At 54.8% G+C, this 21,352-nt stretch overlaps 1 protein-coding gene across 2 annotated transcripts; it reads right to left on the minus strand.

Moving 5' to 3' along the window:
- Nucleotides 1-591: 591 nt before the first annotated feature.
- NCSTN (nicastrin) lies at nucleotides 592-21,319 on the minus strand. Of its 2 annotated transcripts, XM_084223179.1 has the most exons (17): nucleotides 21,166-21,319; nucleotides 20,385-20,489; nucleotides 18,998-19,121; nucleotides 17,150-17,268; nucleotides 15,847-15,992; nucleotides 14,798-14,951; nucleotides 13,514-13,623; nucleotides 12,026-12,178; nucleotides 10,830-10,934; nucleotides 10,032-10,109; nucleotides 9,061-9,230; nucleotides 7,124-7,226; nucleotides 6,088-6,183; nucleotides 5,373-5,460; nucleotides 4,373-4,524; nucleotides 2,419-2,631; nucleotides 592-845 (listed from the first exon to the last, which is right to left on the minus strand). In XM_084223179.1, the coding sequence occupies exons 1-17, from the start codon at nucleotides 21,296-21,298 to the stop codon at nucleotides 723-725; spliced, it is 2,172 nt and encodes a 723-aa protein (XP_084079305.1). In that variant the 5' UTR covers nucleotides 21,299-21,319; the 3' UTR covers nucleotides 592-722. The 2 variants fall into 2 exon arrangements, with proteins under 2 accessions (XP_084079305.1, XP_084079306.1); XM_084223180.1 differs by lacking the exons at nucleotides 20,385-20,489; nucleotides 21,166-21,319 and adding an exon at nucleotides 19,487-19,563.
- Between the last annotated feature and the right edge of the window lie 33 nt (nucleotides 21,320-21,352).

The following is a 21,352-nucleotide window of genomic DNA, read 5'->3' on the forward strand; positions in this document are numbered from 1 at the left end:
GGATTTTCCAGGGGGTGCTCCCGGATTTTCCAGAGGGTGCTCCTGGATTTTCCAGGGGTGTTCCCGGATTTCCCAGGAGGTTTTCCTGGATTTTCCAGGGGGTGTTCCCAGATTTTCCAGGGGTGTTCCCAGATTTTCCGGGGGGTGTTCCCGGATTTTCCAGGACACATTCCCAGATTTTCCAGGGTGTTCCTGGATTTTCCAGGGGGTGTTCCCGGGTTTTCCAAGGGGTGTTCCCGGGTTTTCCAGGGGGCATTCCCGGATTTTCCAGGAGGTTTTCCCGGATTTTCCAGGACACATTCCCAGATTTTCCAGGACACATTCCCAGATTTTCCAGGACACATTCCCGGATTTTCCAGGGGGTATTCCCAGATTTTCCAGGAGGTATTCCCGGATTTTCCAGGACACATTCCTGGATTTTCCAGGACACATTCCCGGATTTCCCAGGACACATTCCCGGATTTTCCAGGAGGTATTCCCAGATTTTCCAGAGGGTGTTCCCGGATTTTCCAGGGGTGTTCCCGGATTTTCCAGGAGGTTTTCCTGGATTTTCCAGGAGGTGTTCCCGGATTTTCCAGGGGGTATTCCCGGATTTTCCAGGACACATTCCCGGTTTTTCCAGGACACATTCCCGGATTTTCCAGGGGGTATTCCCGGATTTTCCAGGAGGTATTCCCGGGTTTTCCAGGACACATTCCCGGTTTTTCCAGGGCGTTCCTGGTTCAGTAGCCGGAGGGGCCGGGCGGGGCCGGGGGCCCGAAGAGCAGCGAGGCGCGGGAGTTGATGAGGAAGGTGCAGAGCAGGGACAGGAGCAGCACCAGCACCCCCAGGGCCAGCGTCAGCAGCTGGAAAACGGGATAGAGGGAATTGCGGATTGATTGGGGATTGATTGGGGATTGATTGGGGATTCGGGATAGTGGGAGAGTGGGGATTGATTGGGGATTGGGGATCTTGGGGATTTGGGATCTTGGGAACTGGGAATTTGGGATATTGGGGATTTCGGTATTTGGGATATTTGGGACTGGGGATATTTGGGATATTGGGAATTTGGGATAAACCCAGGGTCCCTCCCTGTTCCCTCCATGCCCCACCCCGTGTCCCTGTCCCATCCTCCTGTCACTCTGTCCCAGCCCTGTCCCTGTGTCCCATCCCTGTGTCCCCTCGGTGTTCTTGTCCTCTCCCTGGGTCTCCTCTCTGTGTCCCTGTCCCCATGTCCCATCCCAGTCCCTGTCCCCTTGTCCCATCCCAGTCCCTGTGTCCCATCCCTGTGTCCCATCCCAGTCCCTATCCCTGTCCCCATGTCCCATCCCTGTCCCCATCCCCATGTCCCTGTCCCTGTGTCCCCTTGGTGTCCCTGTCCCCATCCCCATGTCCCCTCCCTGTGTCCCCTCCGTGTCCCTGTCCCCTCTCTGTGTCTCATCCCTGTGTCCCATTCCAGTCCCTGTCCCTGTCTCCATCCTTGTGTCCCCTCCCCATGTCCCTGTCCCTGTGTGCCCTCCCTGTGTCCCCATGTCCCCTCGGTGTCCCTGTGTCCCATCCCGGTGTCCCTGTGTCCTGTCCCTGTCCCTGTTTACCATCCTTGTGTGCCATCCCTGTGTCCAATCCCCTGTGTCCCCTTGGTGTCCCCTCGGTGTGCCCGTGTCCCCTCCCTGTCCCTGTCCCCTCCCTGTGTCCCTGTGTCCCCTCGGTGTCCCTGTTCCTGTGTCCCCTTGGTGTCCCTGTCCCTGTGTCCTCTCGGTGTCCCTGTCCCCATCCCTGTGTCCCCTCCCTGTCCCTGTGTCCCTGTCCCCATCCCCGTGTCCCCTCAATGTCCCTGTGTCCCGGTGTCCCTGTCCCTGTGTCCCATCCTGGTGTCCCTGTGTCCTGTCCCTGTCCCTGTTTACCATCCTTGTGTGCCATCCCTGTGTCCAATCCCCTGTGTCCCCATGTCCCCTCGGTGTGCCCGTGTCCCATCCCTGTGTCCCCTCCCCGTGTCCCTGTCCCAGTCCCCATCCCGGTGTCCCATCCTGGTGTCCCCTCCCCGTGTCCCCATGTCCCCTCCCTGTCCCTGTCCCTGTGTCCCCTCGGTGTCCCTGTCCCTGTGTCCCCTCGGTGTCCCCATGTCCCCTCCCTGTCCCTGTCCCTGTGTCCCCTCCCTGTCCCTGTCCCTGTGTCCCCTCCCTGTCCCTGTGTCCCCTCAGTGTCCCTGTGTCCCCTCGGTGTCCCCATGTCCCCTCCCTGTCCCTGTCCCTGTGTCCCCCTCGGTGTCCCTGTCCCTGTGTCCCCTCAGTGTCCCTGTGTCCCCGTGTCCCCTCGGTGTCCCTGTGTCCTGTCCCTGTTTACCATCCTTGTGTGCCATCCCTGTGTCCAATCCCCTGTGTCCCCGTGTCCCGTCGGTGTCCCCGTGTCCCGGTGTCCCCTCCCTGTCCCCGTGGTCACCTCCAGCTCCCTGCTGGCCACCAGGAAGATCCGTGCCCGGATGTCCTTCCAGCGGCTCTCGGTCCAGGTGGAGAATTCCCGCGAGTCCCAGCGGCGCAGCTCGAAGGCCGGGGACAGCGCGGGGGACAGACGGACGCCGGAACGGACACAGCCGGGCCGGCGCGAGGAGGCGTTCCCGGCCAGGGGGCCCTGCACCCACCAGTACTCGTACAGCTGGGAAACAGCGGGAATTACAGCGGGAATTACAGCGGGAATTACAGCAGGGAAACAACGGGAATTACAGCGGGAATTACAGCGGGAATTACAGCAGGAAAACGGGAATTACAGCTGGGAAACAACGGGAATTACAGCGGGAATTACAGCGGGAATTACAGAGGGAATTACAGCGGGAAAACGGGAATTACAGCTGGGAAACAACGGGAATTACAGCGGGAATTACAGCGGGAATTACAGAGGGAATTACAGCGGGAATTACAGCGGGAATTACAGCAGGAAAATGGGAATTACAGCGGGAATTACAGCGGGAAAACGGGAATTGTTACAGCAGGAATTAGAGCGGGAAAACGGGAATTACAGCGGGAATTACAGCGGGAATTACAGCGGGAATTACAGCGGGAATTACAGCTGGGAAACAGCGGGAATTACAGCGGGAATTACAGCGGGAATTACAGCGGGAATTACAGCGGGAATTACAGCTGGGAAAGCGGGAATTACAGCGGGAATTACAGCGGGAATTACAGCTGGGAAACAACGGGAATTACAGAGGGAAAAACAGCGGGAATTACAGCTGGGAAACAACGGGAATTACAGCGGGAATTACAGCGGGAAAAACGGGAATTACAGCGGGAATTACAGCTGGGAAACAACGGGAATTACAGCGGGAATTACAGCGGGAAAACGGGAATTACACCGGGAATTACAGCGGGAAAACGGGAATTACAGTGGGAATTACAGCGGGAATTACAGCTGGGAAATGGGAATTACAGCAGGAATTACAGCGGGAATTACAGCGGGAATTACAGCGGGAAAAACAGCGGGAATTACAGCGGGAATTACAGCGGGAAAACGGGAATTACAGTGGGAAAACGGGAATTACAGCGGGAAAACGGGAATTGGTGCACCAGGAAACGGGAATTACAGCGGGAAAACGGGAATTACAGCGGGAATTACAGCTGGGAAAACGGGAATTACAGCGGGAATTACAGCGGGAAAACGGGAATTGTTACACCGGGAACGGCACGGGGAAATGGGAATTACACTGGGAAACGGGAATTGTTACACTGGGAAACGGGAATTACAGCTGGAAAATGGGAATGAGAGCTGACAAAATGGGAATTACAGCTAGGAAAAAAGGGAACTACACACAGAAAAACCCAAATCCCATCCCAAATTTGGGACCACCTCGGGCAGCATTCCCGGCGTTTTCCTGGGATTCTGGCACTGCTCCCAGCTCAGGTTGGCGCTGCATTCCCGGGATTTTCCCGGGATTCTGGCACTGCTCCCTTTATCCCATTATCCCATGATCCCGTTATCCCGGCTCACCTCGGGCAGCGTTCCCGGCGTTTTCCCGGGATTCTGGCCCCATTATCCTGGCTCACCTCGGGCAGCGTTCCCGGTGTTTTCCCGGGATTCTGGCCCCATTATCCCGGCTCACCTCGGGCAGCGTTCCCGGCGTTTTCCCGGGATTCTGGCACTGCTCCCGGCTCAGGTTGACGCTGCATTCCCGGGGTTTTCCCGGGGCTCTGGCCCCATTCCCGTTATCCCAATCCCATGATCCCATGATCCCAATCCCATGATCCCATGATCCCGGCTCACCTCGGGCAGCGTTCCCGGCGTTTTCCCGGGATTCTGGCACTGCTCCCGGCTCAGGTTGACGCTGCATTCCCGGGGTTTTCCCGGGGGTCTGGCCCCATTCCCGTTATCCCAATCCCATAATCCCGTTATCCCGGCTCACCTCGGGCAGCGTTCCCGGCGTTTTCCCGGGATTCTGGCACTGCTCCCGGCTCAGGTTGACGCTGGCCCCGGTCAGGTTGCCCAGCACCGCCTGCAGCAGCTGCGTGGTGTTGGTGGGGCTGGACACGGCCACGTAGTGCTGCGGGAAAGGGCCTGGAAAACCGGGAAAACCGGGAAAACGGGATTGGGAACGGGAATCACGGCCCTGGGGAACAGGAGGAACGGGAATCATGGGTGGGAAATGGGAATTACAGCTGCGGAATGGGAAAAATGGGATTGGGAACGGGAATCACGGCCCTGGGGAACAGGAGGAAGGGGATTGGGAACGGGAATCATGGGTGGGGAATAGGAAAAATGGGATTGGGAATGGGAAAAATGGGATTGGGAATGGGAAAAATGGGATTGGGAATGGGAATTCCAGCTGGGGAATGGGAAGAGTGGGACTGAGAATGGGAATCATGGACCGGGGGAACGGGAGGAGTGGGACTGGGAATGGGAATCACGGGTGGGGAATGGGAAAAATGGGATTGGGAATGGGAAAAATGGGTGGGGAATGGGAAAAATGGGATTGGGAACGGGAAAAATGGGATTGGGAATGGGAATCACGGCAGGGGAATGGGAAAAATGGGATTGGGAATGGGGATCATGGGTGGGGAACAGGAAAAATGGGATTGGGAACAAGAATTATGGCTGGGGAATGGGAGAATGGGATGGGGAACGGGAATCACGGCTCTGGGGAATGGGAAAAATGGGAAAAACGGGAAAAACGGGATGGGGAACGGGAATTACAGCTGGGGAACGGGAAAAATGGGATTGGGAATTGGAATTCTGGCTCTGGGGAATCACAGCTGGGAAAATGGGGATTGGAGAGGGGAAAAATGGGAATCCCAGCCAGGAAAGATGGGAATGACGGCTGGGAAAGACGGGGATCGCAGCTGAGGGGAAGGGGAAGAAGGGGAATTCCAGCCGGGAATGCTGGCGGGAGCGGGGCCCCTCCTCACCCAGGATCCCCTTCTGGTCGGGTTTGATCAGCGCCTGGAACCAGGAGTTGTTGGAGTTGAGCAGGAACCCGTAGAGCAGCCGCGTCACCTGGGGGGAACCCGGAATTCCCTCAGGGAAAAGGGATCCCGGGAAAACCGGGAAAACCGGGAAAACCGGGAAAATCGGGGGTTCTGATTCCAGGGATCCCAGGGAAACTGGGAATTCCAGGGAAATTGGGGATGCCAGGCCGACTGTGCATTCCCACCGCAGCATTCCCAGCACTCTCAGCATTCCCAGCAGGGATTCCCAGCATTCCCAGTGCGAATTCCCAGCATGGATTCCCAGCATTCCCAGCAGGGATTCCCAGCATGGATTCCCAGCATTCCCAGCATGGATTCCCAGGATTCCCAGCATGGATTCCCAGCATTCCCAGCAGGGATTACCAGCATTCCCAGTGGGAATTCCCAGCATTCCCAGCAGGGATTCCCAGGATTCCCAGCATGGATTCCCAGCATTCCCAGCAGGGATTCCCAGCATTCCCAGTGGGAATTCCCAGGATTCCCAGCAGGGATTCCCAGCACTCCCAGCAGGAATTCCCATCAGAAATTCCCCGCAGCATTCCCATCAGGAATTCCCGGAATTCCCCGCAGCATTCCCATCAGGAATTCCCGGGATCCCCCGCAGCATTCCCGGAATCCCCCGCAGCATTCCCGGGATCCCCCGCAGCATTCCCACCGTTCTGGGATCCGCCCGGACGCTCTCGCTGCCGGACTCTCCCCCGGCCAGGGTGAACAGGGCCCGGGCCAGCAGCGTGGCCACCTCGGCCAGGGCCTGCACAACGGGAACAAATCCGGGAATTCTGGGAATCCCAGGAATTCTGGGAATTCCCGGGATCAGCTCCCCCGTCCCAACGCTCCCGGGTCCTTCCCGCCCTCGTTCCCGGCTTTTCCCCCCCTCTCCCATTCCCAAATCCCTCCCAGCTCCTCCCCAACTTTTCCCACCTTTCTCTCCTCTCCAATTCCCATTCCTGCCCGGATCCTGAATCCCAGGAATTCCCTGGACCCCAAATCCCAGGAATCCCAGATCCCAAATCTCAGGAATCCCCGGATCCCAAACCCCAGGAGTCCCCTGGATCCCAAACCCCAGGAATTCCCATCTCCCAAATCCCAGGAATCCTCGGGTCCCCCAAACCCCAGGAGTCCTCTGGATCCCAGGAATCCCCGGATCCCAAATCCCAAGAATCCCTCGGATCCCAAACCCCAGGAATCCCCAGATCTCCCAAATCCCAGGAATCCCCGGATCCCAAATCCCAGATCCTGAATCTCAGGAATTCCCCGGATCCCAAATCCCAGGAATCCCCGGATCCCAAATCCCAGATCCCAAATCCCAGAAATCCACAGATCCCCCAAACCCCAGGAATCCCCGGATCTCGCAAATCCCAGGAATTCCCAGATCCCAAATCCCAAGAATCCCAGGAATCCCCTGGATCCCAAATCCCAGGAATCCCCTGGATCCCAAATCCCAGGAACCCCCCAGATCCCAAGAATCCCAGGAATTCCCAGATCCCAAACCCCAGGAATTCCCAGATCCCAAACCCCAGGAACCCCCAGATCCCAAACCCCAGATCCCAAATCCCAGAAATCCCCGGATCCCCCAAACCCCAGGAATTCCCAGATCCCAAATCCCAAGAATCCCAGGAATCCCCCGGATCCCAAACCCCAGGAACCCCCGAGCCCCAGGAATGCCGGGAATTCCCGGGAATGCCGGGGACCTGGGCGGTGTCGGTGACGAAGTCCAGCTGCTCCTCGGGGCTCATTCCCTCGGGATAGCGCATCCCGATGCTCTCGGCCGTGTCGTAGATGCTCTGGAAGTACCTGGGGAGGAATCCGGGAAAATCCGGGATGGGGCCGGAATTCCAAAGCTGCTGCCCAGGGCTTTCCTGGGATGAACGAGGAGGGCTCGGAATTTGCTCTCCCTGCTCGGAATTCCAGGGATTGTCCGGGCTGCGCTTGGAATTTCAGAGCCCGTTCCACGAGCTGGGATTTGGGGAAAAATTCCCAAAGGATCCAAGGAAAAGACGGGAATTCCAAGGGGTTTTACCAGGGAATGGGAATTCCAGATTCCCAAATTCCCGGAGAGCTGGGATGATCCCGAGGGATTCCAGAGCTGGGATTTGGGATTTCTGGGATTCCCACATTCCCGGGATGATCCTGAGGGACCCCAGAGCTGGGATTTGGGATTTCTGGGATTCCCACATTCTCAGGATGATCCTGAGGGACCCCAGGCTGGGATTTGGGGTTTCTGGCATTCCCACATTCCCGGGATGATCCCAAGGGATCCCAGAGCTGGGATTTGGGGTTTCTGGGGGGATTCCCAAATTCCTGGGATGATCCCGAGGGATCCCAGAGCTGGGATTTGGGGTTTCTGGCATTCCCAAATTCCCGGGATGATCCTGAGGGATCCCAGGCCGGGATTTGGGGTTTCTGGGATTCCCACATTCCCAGGATGATCCTGAGGGATCCCAGAGCTGGGATTTGGGGTTTCTGGCATTCCCACATTCCTGGGATGATCCTGAGGGATCCCAGGCCGTGATTTTTGGTTTCTGGCATTCCCACATTCCCGCTGCAGATCCCAGAACTCCCTGGGAAAGCCGGGCCGGGGTCACGGGGGGTGATCCCAAAAACCCCTGGAAGCGGAGAGGAAGCGGCGGGGAAATAATTCCGTGGAAAATTCCGGAGCAGCCTCCGGAAGCGCAGCTGCGGCTGCGGCGCCTCCGGCCCCCGCCGGGCTCGGGGCCAGGAACCTTCTCCCGAAAAAAGCCGGAATTTCCTCTCGCCTGTCCGAGCAATTCCCTGCCGCTCTTCCGAGCATTCCCGGCGCTCCCGCCGGGCTGGGATTCCCACGGGAAGGGACAAATCCCGCTCCAAATCCCGCATTTTCGGGATGGGAAGGGGCGAATCTGGCTGGAATGCCCGGAATTCCCAAATTTTACCTGTCCCGGAATGCTCGGAATTCCCGGAATTCCCAGATTTTGTACCCGTCCTGGAATTCCTGACATTGCTGGGTTGTACGTGTCCCGCAATTCCCGGAATTCCCAGTTTTACCTGTCCCAGCATTGCCAAGTTTTACCTGTCCTGGAATTCCCAGCATTCCTGGATTTTACCTGTCCCGGGATTCCTTGAATTCCCAGTTTTACCTGTCCCAGCATTCCTGGATTTTACCTGTCCCACCATTCCCAGAATTCCCAGATTTACCTGTCCCAGCATTCCCAGATTTACCTGTCCCAGCATTCCCAGAACTCCCGGAATTCCCCGCTTTACCTGTCCTAGAATTCCTTGAATTCCCAGTTTTACCTGTCCCAGTATTCCCAGGTTTTACCTGTCCCAGAATTCCCAGCATTCCCAGTTTTACCTGTCCCAGAATTCCTGGCATTCCTGGATTTACCTGTCCCTAAATTCCTGGCATTCCCAGTTTTACCTGTCCCGGCATTCCCAAATTTACCTGTCCCAGAATTCCTGGATTTTACCTGTCTTGGAATTCCCAGCATTCCCGGTTTTCCCTGTCCCAGCATTCCCAGTTTTCCCTGTCCCTGAATTCCTGGCATTCCCGGGGTCCATTCCCGGGGTTCATTCCCGGGGTTCATTCCCGGCGTTCCCGGGGTTCATTCCCGGCGTTCCCGGTTTCCGTTCCCGGCGTTGCCATGGTTACCTGTTGCGGAAGGCGGCGCGGTGGTCGCTCAGCACCACCCCCGGGATGCTCCGGGCCCTCAGGAACCGCTGGAATGACGAGGGGGGGAGGGGCTGGGACACCCCCGGCTCCTCCAGGGACACCCCGGAGCCGGAGCCGCTCCTCCGGAGCGCATCCAGGATATTCCGCACCTGGAAAAGCGGGAATGCCGGGAGTGCCGGGAATGCCGGGGCGGGGAGCTGCGATCCTGCTGGAAATCCCGGAGTTTCGCTTGGAATATCCACGGAAAAGGGAATCGGGGATGAGCCCAGGGGGTTCTTCGGGATGGAATTCCCACTGGGAATTTGATAGGGATGGAATTCCCACCGGGAATTGGAACTGGATGGAATTCCCACTGGGAATGTGAACTGGATGGAATTCCCACTGGGAATCCAATGGGGATGGAATTCCAACTGGGAATTGGAACTGGATGGAATTCCAACTGGGAATTGGATGCAGATGGAATTCCCACTGGGAATCCAATGGGGATGGAATTCCCACCGGGAATTGGAACTGGATGGAATTCCAACTGGGAATTGGAACTGGATGGAATTCCAACTGGGAATTGGAACTGGATGGAATTCCCACTGGGAATCCAAATCTGATGGAATTCCCACTGGGAATCCAAATCTGATGGAATTCTCACTGGGAATTTGAGCTGGAAGGAATTTCCACTGGGAATCCAAATCTGATGGAATTCCCACTGGGCATGTGAACTGGCTGGAATTCCCACTGGGAATCCAAATTGGATGGAATTCCCACTGGGAACCCGAATTTGATGGAACTCCCACTGGGAGTTGGAAATCCCCCGAGGGATCCCGGATTTTGCCGGGAATATCCCAGGAATTCTGGCGGGGTTTGGGTTTCTGGGAAAGGCTCCGAGCCTGGGGTGGCTCCCAGGGAATTCCCGGGGTTTTCTGGGATGGGGAGCGCTCCCGGCGTTCCGGCCTCACCTGGGATTCCACGGATTGGTTCCGGCGGGAGACGGGATCCGTGTGCATCCAGAGCACGGAGCTGTTCCGCAGGGACACCTGGAAAACGGCCGGGAATTCCGGGAAAATCAGGGATGGGAATTCCAGGGAAATCAACCAGGGATGGGAATTCCAGGGGAAAACAGGGATGGGAATTCCAGGGAAAAATCAGGGATGGGAATTCCAGGGAAAATCAGACCCAGGGTGGGAATTCCAGGGAAAATCAGACCCAGGGTGGGAATTCCAGGGAAAATCAACCAGGGATGGGAATTCCAGGGAAAAACCCACGTTGGGATGGGAATTGCAGGGAGAACTCAGCCCCAGGGTGGGAATTCCAGGGGAAAATTCCAGCTGGAATGGGAATTTCAGGGAAAAACCAGCCACAAGGTGGGAATTCCGGGGCCCTGGGTGGGAAATCCAGGAAAACCCACATTGGGATGGGAATTCCAGGGAAAACTCAGCCTCAGGGTGGGAATTCCAGAGCCCTGGGTGGGAATTCCAGGAAAAATCACAACTGGGATGGGAAATTCAGGGAAAATCAGAGTTGGACTTGGAATTCCAGGTCAAAAATCAGGGCTGGGATGGGAATTCTGGGGAAAACTCAGCCCCAGGGTGGGAATTTTGGGGTCCTGGGTGGGAATTCCAGGGAAAAAATCAGAGCTGGGATGGGAAATTCAGGGAAAAGTCAGGGCTGGGGTGGAAAATTCAAGGAAAACTCGGGGAATCAAGGGGAAACTCCGGGAATTGCGGGGAAAGGATCCCGGGAACGCTTTCCCAGACCTGGCCCAGCTCCAGGAAGGCGCCGACGTTCTCCAGGCGCACGGGGAACTTCTCCTGCTCCATGTCAAACACCAGGCGCGAGCTGCCGATGTAATCAAAGGTCTCCTGGAACAGGGAAACTCCCGGAATGCCGGGGGGAAAAGGGGAATAAAGGGAAAAAAGGAAAAAGGGGAAATGGGAGAGGGGAAATGGGAATGGGAATGGGGAAAGGGGAAAGGGGAAATGGGAAAGGGGAAAGGAAGGAAAAACCAAGGAATGAAAAAGAAAGAAATGGAAAAAAAAAGAAAATAAAGGGGAAGAAAGGAAAAAGAAAAAGGAAAAGAAACAAAATGGAAAACGCAGGAAAGGAAAGGGAAAGGAAAAGGAAAAGGAAAAGAAAAGGGAAAAAAGTGTAAGAAACCAAATCACAGCCAATCCCACCCAAAAACCCGGGAAAAACCCGATCCCAAGGGCTGGGACTGATCCCAAGGGCTGGGACTGATCCCAAGGATTTGGGGCTGGGATCCCGAGGTGGATCCCAAGGATCTGGGGCTGGATCCCAGGGAATTGCCACTCTCAGACAAAGAAAATATTCCTGGGGAGCTGACCCCAATCCCACCCAAAACCTGGGAAAAACCCATTCCCAAGGGCTGGGACTGATCCCAAGGGCTGGGACTGATCCCAAGGATTTGGGGCTGGATCCCAGGGAATCCCAGGATGGATCCCAGGGAATCCCAGGATGGATCCCAGGGAATCCCAAGATGGATCCCGAGGATCTGGGCCTGGATCTGAGGGAATCCCAAGATGGATCCCAGGGAATCCCAGGATGCATCCCAGGGAATCCCGAGGATCTGGGGCTGGATCCCGGCCTGGATCCCAAGGATCTGGGGCCGGATCCCAGGGAATCCCGAGGGTCTGGGGCTGGATCCCTGGGAATCCCGAGGATATGGGGCCGGATCCCAGGGAATCCCGAGGCTCTGGGTCGGATCCCAGGGAATCCCAAGGATCTGGGGCTGGATCCCAAGGATCTGGGGCGGATCCCAGGGAATCCCAAGGATCTGGAGCTGGATCCCAGGGAATCCCGAGGGTCTGGGGCTGATCCCAGGGAATCCCGAGGATCTGGGGCTGGATCCCAGGGAATCCCGAGGATCTGGGGCTGGATCCCAGGGAATCCCGAGGCTCTGGGGCCGGATCCCAGGGAATCCCGAGGCTCTCACCCCCTGGAAGAAGACGAAGAGGACGTTCCTGGGCAGGCTCTGGGCGCCCGGGGCCGCCTGCAGCGCCTGCGCCGCCGCCAGCAGCGCCACGAAGGAGCCGACGGCCGCCTCGGCGCCCGGCGCCACGTTCCAGAAAAACGAGTGGCTGTCCACCTGGGGAAGGGGGAAAGTTCCAGAAAAATGAGGGGCTGGACACCTGGGAAACAGGGAATGTTCCAGAAAAACCAGGGGCTGAACACCTGGGAAACAGGGAATGTTCCAGAAAAATGAGGGGCTGGACACCTGGGAAATGGGGGAAAATGGGAATGTTCCAGAAAAACGAGTGGCTGTCCACCTGGGAAACAGGGAATGTTCCAGAAAAACCAGGGGCTGAACACCTGGGAAACAGGGAACGTTCCAGAAAAACCAGGGGCTGAACACCTGGGAAACAGGGAATGTTCCAGAAAAATGAGGGGCTGGACACCTGGGAAACAGGGAATGTTCCAGAAAAATGAGGGGCTGGACACCTGGGAAACAGGGAATGTTCCAGAAAAATGAGGGGCTGGACACCTGGGAAACAGGGAATGTTCCAGAAAAACCAGGGGCTGAACACCTGGGAAAGGGAGAAATGGTAATGGGACAGGGAAACAAGGGGCTGAACACCTGGGAAACAGGGAAAAATGGGAATGTTCCAGAAAAACCAGGGGCTGTCCACCTGGGAAAGGGAGAAATGGTAATGGGACAGGGAAACGAGGGGCTGAACACCTGGGAAGCAGAGAATGTTCTGGAAAAATGGGAATCTTCCAGGAAAATGAGGGGCTGAACACCTGGGAAAACACAGGAATGGGACAGGGAACATCCCCAAAACAAACACAACTTTCATGGGATTTTTCACGTGATTTTCCTGAGATTTTTCCTGGGATTTACCCTGACTTCCCCAGGATTTTCCCCGAGATGTTCCCAGGATTTCTCCAGGAATTCCCCCACGATTTCCCAAGGATTTTTCCCAGGGCTTCCCCCATGATTTCCCCAAGATTTTCCCAGAGACGTTCCCAGGATTTCCCCATAATTTCCCCCACGATTTTCCCCAGGATTTTCCCGTATTTTTCCAGGATTTCCGGAGGAATTTACCCATGATTTCCCAAGGATTTTCCCCACAATTTCCCCATGATTTTCCCAGGATCTTCCCCACGATTTCCCAAGGATTTCCCCAGGAATTTACCCAGAATTTTCCCCAGGATTTCTGCACGACTTTCCCAGAGATGCTCCCAGATTTTTCCCACAAGTTTTTCCAGGATTTCCCCAGGATTTCCCCAGGGATTTTCCCACAGATTTCCCCAGGATTTTCCCAAAGATGTTCCTTAGGATTTTCACCACGATTTTCCTAGGATTTCTCCAGGAATTTCCCCACGATTTCCCAAGGATTTTTCCCAGGACTTCCCCCACAATTTTCCCAGATTTTTCCCAGGATTTCTGGAGGAATTTCCCCAGGATTCCCCGGGCACTCACCCTGGTGGCCGCCAGCACCAGCTGCTGCTCGGGCTGCAGCCGCCCCGAGGCGTTGATGGGCTGCAGGGAGCTCCAGACGTTGTAATCCAGCAGGGGGTCACACACGATCTCTGGGAAGGGCAAAACATTCCTGGGGTTGGGAAAAACCAGGAAATCCTGCTAAAACCGGGGAAAATGGGATTTCTCTGGGGGTTTTTATGGAAAAGAAGTGATTCAGGGAGCTGCAGATGCTGGAATCCAGCAGGGGGTCACACACGATCTCTGGGAAGGGCAAAACATTCCTGGGGTTGGGATGGCTCTGGGGAAAACCAGGAGATCCCTCAGGAAAATGGGATTGCTGTGGGAATTCTTATGGAGAAAGCAAAGCCTGGGTGGGATTCAGGGAGCCGGGATTGCCGGGGTTCCCCTGGACTCCCCTGGATTCCCCTGGACTCCCCCTGGGTTTCCCTGGGATCTCGTCACCGTTTTCCCAAAGTTTCCCCAGGATTTTCCTGTCCTGCTCCCAGGATTTCCCCACAACCTTCCCAGGACTGTCCCGGGATTTCCTCAGGGTTTTCCTGTGGTTTCCCTGGGATTCTCCCAGGATTCTCCCAGGATTTCCCCCAGAACTTTCCCAGGATTTCTCCGCGATTTCCCCAGGATCCTCCCGGGATTCCACCAGGATTTTCCCAGGGATTTTCCCAGGATTTCTCTGTGATTCCCCCAGGATGTTCCCGTGATTTTCCTGCGATTCTCCCAGGATTTCCCCAGGATTTGGGGGCTGCTGACCTGGGCTGAGGCTGCAGCCCCATTGCAGCCCCCCACAGCACTGACCTGGGTTGATGCTGAAGGCGCTCTGCAGCCCCATTGCAGCAGCCCCATTGCAGCACTGACCTGGGTTGATGCTGAAGGCGCTCTGCAGCCCCATTGCAGCAGCCCCATTGCAGCCCCACTGCAGCCCCCATGCAGCCCCATTGCAGCACTGACCTGGGTTGATGCTGAAGGCGCTCTGCAGCCCCATTGCAGCAGCCCCATTGCAGCAGCCCCATTGCAGCACTGACCTGGGTTGATGCTGAAGGCGCTCTGCAGCCCCATTGCAGCCCCATTGCAGCCCCATTGCAGCAGCCCCATTGCAGCAGCCCCATTGCAGTCCCAGTGCAGCCCCATTGCAGCCCCATTGCAGCAGCCCCATTGCAGCAGCCCCAGTGCAGCACTGACCTGGGTTGATGCTGAAGGCGCTCTGCAGCCCCATTGCAGCAGCCCCATTGCAGCAGCCCCAGTGCAGCAGCCCCCCACAGCACTGACCTGGGTTGATGCTGAAGGCGCTCTGCAGCGAGCTGCGGCGCATGCAGGTGACGGTGCTGGCTGCGGCGTGCATGTGAGCCTGCAGCTGCATGGCACACAGCGGGAACGGCGGCGCCGAGCCCCCGGCGCCCGGCAGGTTGTGGGCACGGAAACACTGCAAGACAGCACAGAACCTTCCGGAATTTTGAAGTTTTCAGTTGATATTTGGACGAATTTTTATTCCAATTTTTGATGGGTTATGATATAATTTCAAATTATTTTTAATTTTTTTTTTTATTACTTTTTAAGGAATTTTATATGAGGATTTTAGATTTCTTACCCCAGATTTTATGGGGTTTTTCATGGGTTTTTAAGGGGGTGTTTTTCCAGAATTTTTACCGTTTTCGGTGAATTTTTGGATGGAATTTTTGACGGGTTTTTGATGGATTATGATTTATTTCAAAGGATTATTTTTAAAGGATTTTTAAATGAGAACTTTATATTTATTTTCAAGATTTTTATGGTTTTTTTTTTGTAGATTTTTAATGGATTTCTGCCAGAGTTTTTACAGTTTTCAGTGAATTTTTAGGTGTTTTTTAAAATGGGTTATGATTTTTTAAAAAAATGATTCTTAAGAGGTTTTTTCTCAGTATTTTCCAAGGAATTTTAAATGAGGACTTCATACTTATTTTTCTAGATTTTATGGGCTTTTCCTGGATTTTTCCTGTTTTTTTTCCCAGAGTTTTTAATGTTTTCGGTGAATTTTTGGATGGATTTTTAATCCATTTTTTGATGGATTATGATTTATTTTTCAAAGTATTTTTAATGTTTTTTTTAATTATTATTTTTAATAGATTTTTAATGGGATTTATATGGATTGAAATGATTTTTAATGGGATTTTAATGGATTTTACTGGGTTTTAATGAATTTTAATGAACTTTTAATCGGTTTTTAGTGGGATTTTTACGGATTTAAATGATTTTTAATGGGATTTTAATGGATTTTACTGGGTTTTAATGAATTTTAATGAACTTTAATTTGGTTTTTGGTGGGATTTTGCCTCCCTCACCTCTTTGATGAGCTGGGTCTCGTTGGCATCCTGCAGCAGGAAGATGGGGAAGGGGAAATCCTCGTAGGAGAGGCCGGAGCCGCCCGGGTTCCAGACGGAGCCGTTGCAGTGCGCGAACTGCGGGCCGTAGGTGTCGGAATAAACACCTGGAAACGGGGCAAAAATGGGCAAAAATGGCAAAAAAATCAGTGAAAAACAAGGAAAAAACCAGGGCAGGAACTGCGGGCCGTAGGTGTCGGAGTACACCCCTGGAAACGGGGCAAAACCACAGAGAAACGGGCAAAAAAATCAGTGAAAACTGGGCAGGAACTGTGGGGAGTGGGTGTCAGAGTAAACACCTGGAAACGGGGCAAAAACACAGAGAAATGGGCAAAAACATCAGTGAAACCAGGGAAAACAGGGCAGGAACTGCGGGTTGTAGGTGTCGGAGTACACACCTGGAAATGGGGCAAAAACACAGAGAAATGGGCAAAAATGGCAAAAAAAACAAGTGAAAAACAGGGCAGGAACTGCGGGCCGTAGGTGTCGGAATAGACACCTGGAAATGGGGGAAAAACACAGAGAAATGGGCAAAAACAGGGAAAAAACCAGGGCAGGAACTGCGGGCCATAGGTGTCAGAGTACACCCCTGCAAACGGGGCAAAAACACAGAGAAATGGGCAAAAAACAGAGAAAAAAACCAGGGCAGGAACTGTGGGGTGTGGGTGTCTGAATGGACACCTGGAAATGGGAGAAAAACAAAGAGAAATGGGCAAAAATGGCAGAAAATGGCAAAAAACCAGTGAAAACTGGGGCAGGAACTGTGGGGCGTAGGGGTCTGAGTAAACACCTGGAAATGGGGGAAAAATGGGAAAAAATGGGCAAAAACTGGGGAAGAACTGTGGCCTGTGTCTGAGTAAGCACCTGGGAAATGGGGGGAAAATGGGATAAAATAGGGGGAAAATGGGAAAAATTGGAAGAAAGGTGAAAAATGCAAAAAGAACAGTGGAAAAAATGGGATAAAACGGGGGGGGAATGGGAAAAAAGAAGGGGAAAAAAGAGGGAAAGCCCAAGAATAAATGGAAGAAAAATGTGAAGAAATGGGGAAAATGGGAAAAAATGGGGGAAAGTGGGATAAAAACTGGGGAAAAAATGTGAGAAAAATGGGAAGAGACGGAGAGAATTGAGGAAAAAATGGAAGAGAAAAGGGAAAAATGGGGAAGGAATGGGGGAAAAAACGGGGAAAAAATGGGAAAAAAAAGGGGGGAAAACCAGGAAAAAAACTTGAGGGGGAAAAAAGGGGGAAATTGGGAATTCTGCTCACCAAATCCATCGTTGGGACACTTCAGGCCTGGGGAGAATCCCTGGGGAGGGGCGGGAGAGGCAGCGGCCACGGCCAGGCCGGAAATCCGGGAGGTTCCTTTGAGCTGCATCAAAACCTCCCTGGAAAAGGGAAAATGGGGCTGGAATTGGGGGTTTGTTGGGATTGGAATTTATCTGGGATTTATTGGGATTGGAATCTGGGGGTAAAGCCAGGGAATGGAGGGGAAATCCCGGGATTTTTATCTTGGGAGGAGCCAAAATGATGGAAAAGCCAACGGGGCTGGAAATCCTGGAATTTCCCCTCAGGTGCAGCAAAACCTGACTGGAAATGGGGAAAAAGGGCTGGAATTTGGGATTTATCCATGAGGAACTGAAATCTGGGGATAAACCCAGGGAATGAAGGGAAAATCCCGGGATTTTTATCTTGGGAGGGGCCAAAATGATGGAAAAGCCAACAGGGCTGGAAATCCTGGAATTTCCCTTGGAAATCCTGGAATTTCCCCTCAGGTGCAGCAAAACCTCCCTGGAAATGGGGGGAAAAGGCTGGAATTTGGGATTTATCCATGAGGAACTGAAATTCGGGGATAAACCCAGGGAATGAAGGGAAAATCCCTTGGGAAAATCTTGGAAGGGCCTAAAAAGAGAGAAAAATCAACAGGAGAAAATTCCAGGCACGTTTCTCCTGCTTTTCCCAGGGAAAGGAGCCCCAGCTCCATCCCAAGGTTTTTATCCCAGTTTTTTACATCGTGGATCAACATTCCAGGGATTTGGGAGTCCAATCCCACAACAAAAAAGGAAGGAAAATCAAAGTTTAGCAAAGAGAAAATTCCTGCGATCCCAGGAACGGCTCAGGCCTGGAGCAGCACCTGGAGAGGGATCTGATCCCAAAGATCCCACCTGGAAAAGGGATCTGATCCCAAAGATCCCACCTGGAAAAGGGATCTGATCCCAAAGATCCCACCTGGAAAAGGGACCTGATCTCAAAGATCCCACCTGGAAAAGGGATCTGATCCCAAAGATCCCACCTGGAAAAGGGATCTGATCCCAAAGATCCCACCTGGAAAAGGGATCTGATCCCAAAGATCCCACCTGGAGGAAGGAGTTTGATCCCCCATTTCCCACCTGGAGGAGGAGTTTGATCCCAGATTTCCCACATGGAAAGGGGCCCTGTTTCCCCATTTTCCACCTGAAGGAGTTTGATCCCCCATTTCCCACCTGAAGAAGGGGTTTGATCCCAGATTTCCCACCTGGAGGAGGGATCTGATCCCCTTTTCCCACCTGGATAATAGGATCTGATCCCCATTTCCCACCTGGATAATGGGATCTGATCCCCATTCCCCACCTGGATAATGGGATCTGATCCCCATTCCCCACCTGGATGAGGGATTTCATCCCAGATTTCCCACCTGGAGAAGAGGCTCTGATCCCCATTTCCCCCCTGGATAATGGAATTTCACCCCCATTCCCCACCTGGAGAAGAGGCTCTGATCCCCATTCCCCACCTGGATAAGGGATTTCACCCCCATCCCCCACCTGGAGAAGAGGCTCTGATCCCCCATTCCCCACTTGGATAATGGGATTTCACCCCCATTTCCCCCCTGGATAATGGGATTTCACCCCATTTCCCCCCTGGATAATGGGATTTCACCTCCATTTCCCACCTGGATGAGGGATTTCATCCCAGATTTCCCACCTGGAGAAGAGGCTCTGATCCCCATTTCCCACCTGGATAATGGGATTTCACCCCCATTTCCCACCTGGATGAGGGATTTCACCCCCATTCCCACCTGGATGAGGGATTTCACCCCCATTCCCCACCTGGATGAGGGATTTCACCCCCATTCCCCACCTGGAGAAGAGGCTCCCCTCCAGCAGCACCATGTAGGGCGGGTGGGGCCCCTTGGACAGGGCCCACTCCAGGTCCTGCTCCCGCTCCACCACGTGGATCACGCCCGTGTCCCCGCTCAGGGAGGCTGGGGGGAGAGAAAAGGGGATCAGCCCCCCAGAATTCCAGGGATTCCCTGGAAAAACCCCAGGAACAGCAGGGGAAAGGGTTGACTGATTTAGGGAAGAGCTGTGGGGTGGAAATGTGGGATTTGTCCACTCAGAATTCCCAAAATCCTCTGGAAAAGATGGACAGGAGAATGAGGGTTTTAAGGAAGAGCTGTGGGGTGGAAATGCAGGAGTTGTGCCCTCAGAATTCCCAAAATCCTCTGGAAAAGATGGGCAGGGAGCTGAGGGGCTCTGACGCTGCCAGCATCACCGGGAGCCTCCCTCAGGCACCTCCGGCATTCCCAGATTTCCCTGTAATTCCCATCATTCCCATATTTCTGCTCACACTGGCAGCCGATCTGGTGCGTGGCGTTGAGCAGCCCTGACACCCCCAGCATTCCCAACATTCCCAGAATTCCCAGGATTTCCCGTTATGCTCACACTGGCAGCCGATCTGGTGGGTGGCGTTCAGCACCCCCACACCCCCAGCATTCCCAGATTTCCCCAGCATTCCCAGATTTCCCCGTAATTCCCAGGATATCTCACACTGGCAGCCGATCTGGTGCGTGGCGTTGAGCAGCCCTGACACCCCCAGCATTCCCAGATTTCCCTGTAATTCCCGGAATTCCCATCATTCCCTGAATATCTCACACTGGCAGCCGATCTGGTGGGTGGTGTTGAGCAGGCGCACGCCCCCAGCATTCCCAAATTCCCAGAATTCCCGTAATTCCCATATTTCTGCTCACACTGGCAGCCGATCTGGTGCGTGGCGTTGAGCACCCCCACACCCCCAGCATTCCCAACATTCCCAGATTTCCCAGGATTTCCCGTTATTCTCACACTGGCAGCCGATCTGGTGGGTGGCGTTGAGCAGCCCCACGCCCCCAGCATTCCCAGATTTCCCCAACATTCCCAGAATCCCCATCATTCCCACGTTTCTCACACTGGCAGCCGATCTGGTGGGTGGCGTTGAGCAGGCACACGCCCCCAGCATTCCCAGATTCCCCCAGCATTCCCAGATTTCCCTGTAATTCCCAGAATTCCCACGTTTCTCACACTGGCAGCCGATCTGGTGGGTGGCGTTGAGCACCCCCACACCCCCAGCATTCCCAGATTTCCCAGAATTCCCAGGATTTCCCCGTTATGCTCACACTGGCAGCCGATCTGGTGGGTGGCGTTGAGCACCCCCACACCCCCAGCATTCCCAAATTCCCAGATTTCCCCAGCATTCCCAGGTTTCTCACACTGGCAGCCGATCTGGTGCGTGGCGTTCAGCAGGCGCACGCAGGGCGCCGTGCGGTTCAGCGCGATGTAAATCTTCCTGTGCACAGAGTTCCCCTGGCACGGACCTGGAAATGGGAAACAACAGTGTGAGAAACTGGGAATGACTGGGAATGACTGGGAATGACTGGGAATGGGACTGGGAATGACTGGGAATGGGACTGGGAATGACTGGGAATGACTGGGAATGGGACTGGGAATGACTGGGAATGGGACTGGGAATGACTGGGAATGACTGGGAATGACTGGGAATGGAACTGGGAATGGGGCTGGGAAACATGGGATCAAACATTGGGAATGGGGCTGGGAAACAACGGGATCAGGGACTGGGAATGGGGCTGGGAATGACTTCCTGTGCACAGAGTTCCCCTGGCACGGACCTGGGAATGGGACAGGGAAAAATGGGGTGAGGGACTGGGAATGACTGGGATCAGGGACTGGGAATAGGGCCAGGAAAAACCGGGAATGGGGCAGGGAAAGGGGGGCAGAGAGCCCTGGAGACACTGAGGGACACAGGGACCCCAAAAGGGGAATTTGGGGACCCCAAAAGGGCCAACAGGGACCCTAAAAGGGGCATGGAGGGGGACACGGACCCCTCCCCACCCATGAGGGGACCCCAGAAGGGCCCTTGGGGACCCCGAAAGGGACATCGGGGACCCCGAAAGCGCCCCCGGGCGGCCTCGCCCCCTCCCCTCCCCTCGGCACCCCCCAAACCGCCCCTCCCCCGTCCCCCTCAGGCCTCACCCGCCGCCAGCGCGGCCAGGAGCAGCGCGCGGAGCAGCCGCAGGGAGCCGCGGAGCGGGCCCGGGGAGCCGCAGGCGGCGCCCGGGGAGCTCCGGGCGGCTCCCGGGGGATCCCGGCCCGGCCCCGCCGCCATCGCCGCCCGCCGCCGCTCCACTTCCGCGTTCCGGCGGAAGTGAGGCGGAGGAAG

This window comes from Fringilla coelebs (assembly GCF_963513975.1).
Source record: "Fringilla coelebs genome assembly, chromosome: 29".
Lineage (NCBI taxonomy): Eukaryota > Metazoa > Chordata > Aves > Passeriformes > Fringillidae > Fringilla > Fringilla coelebs.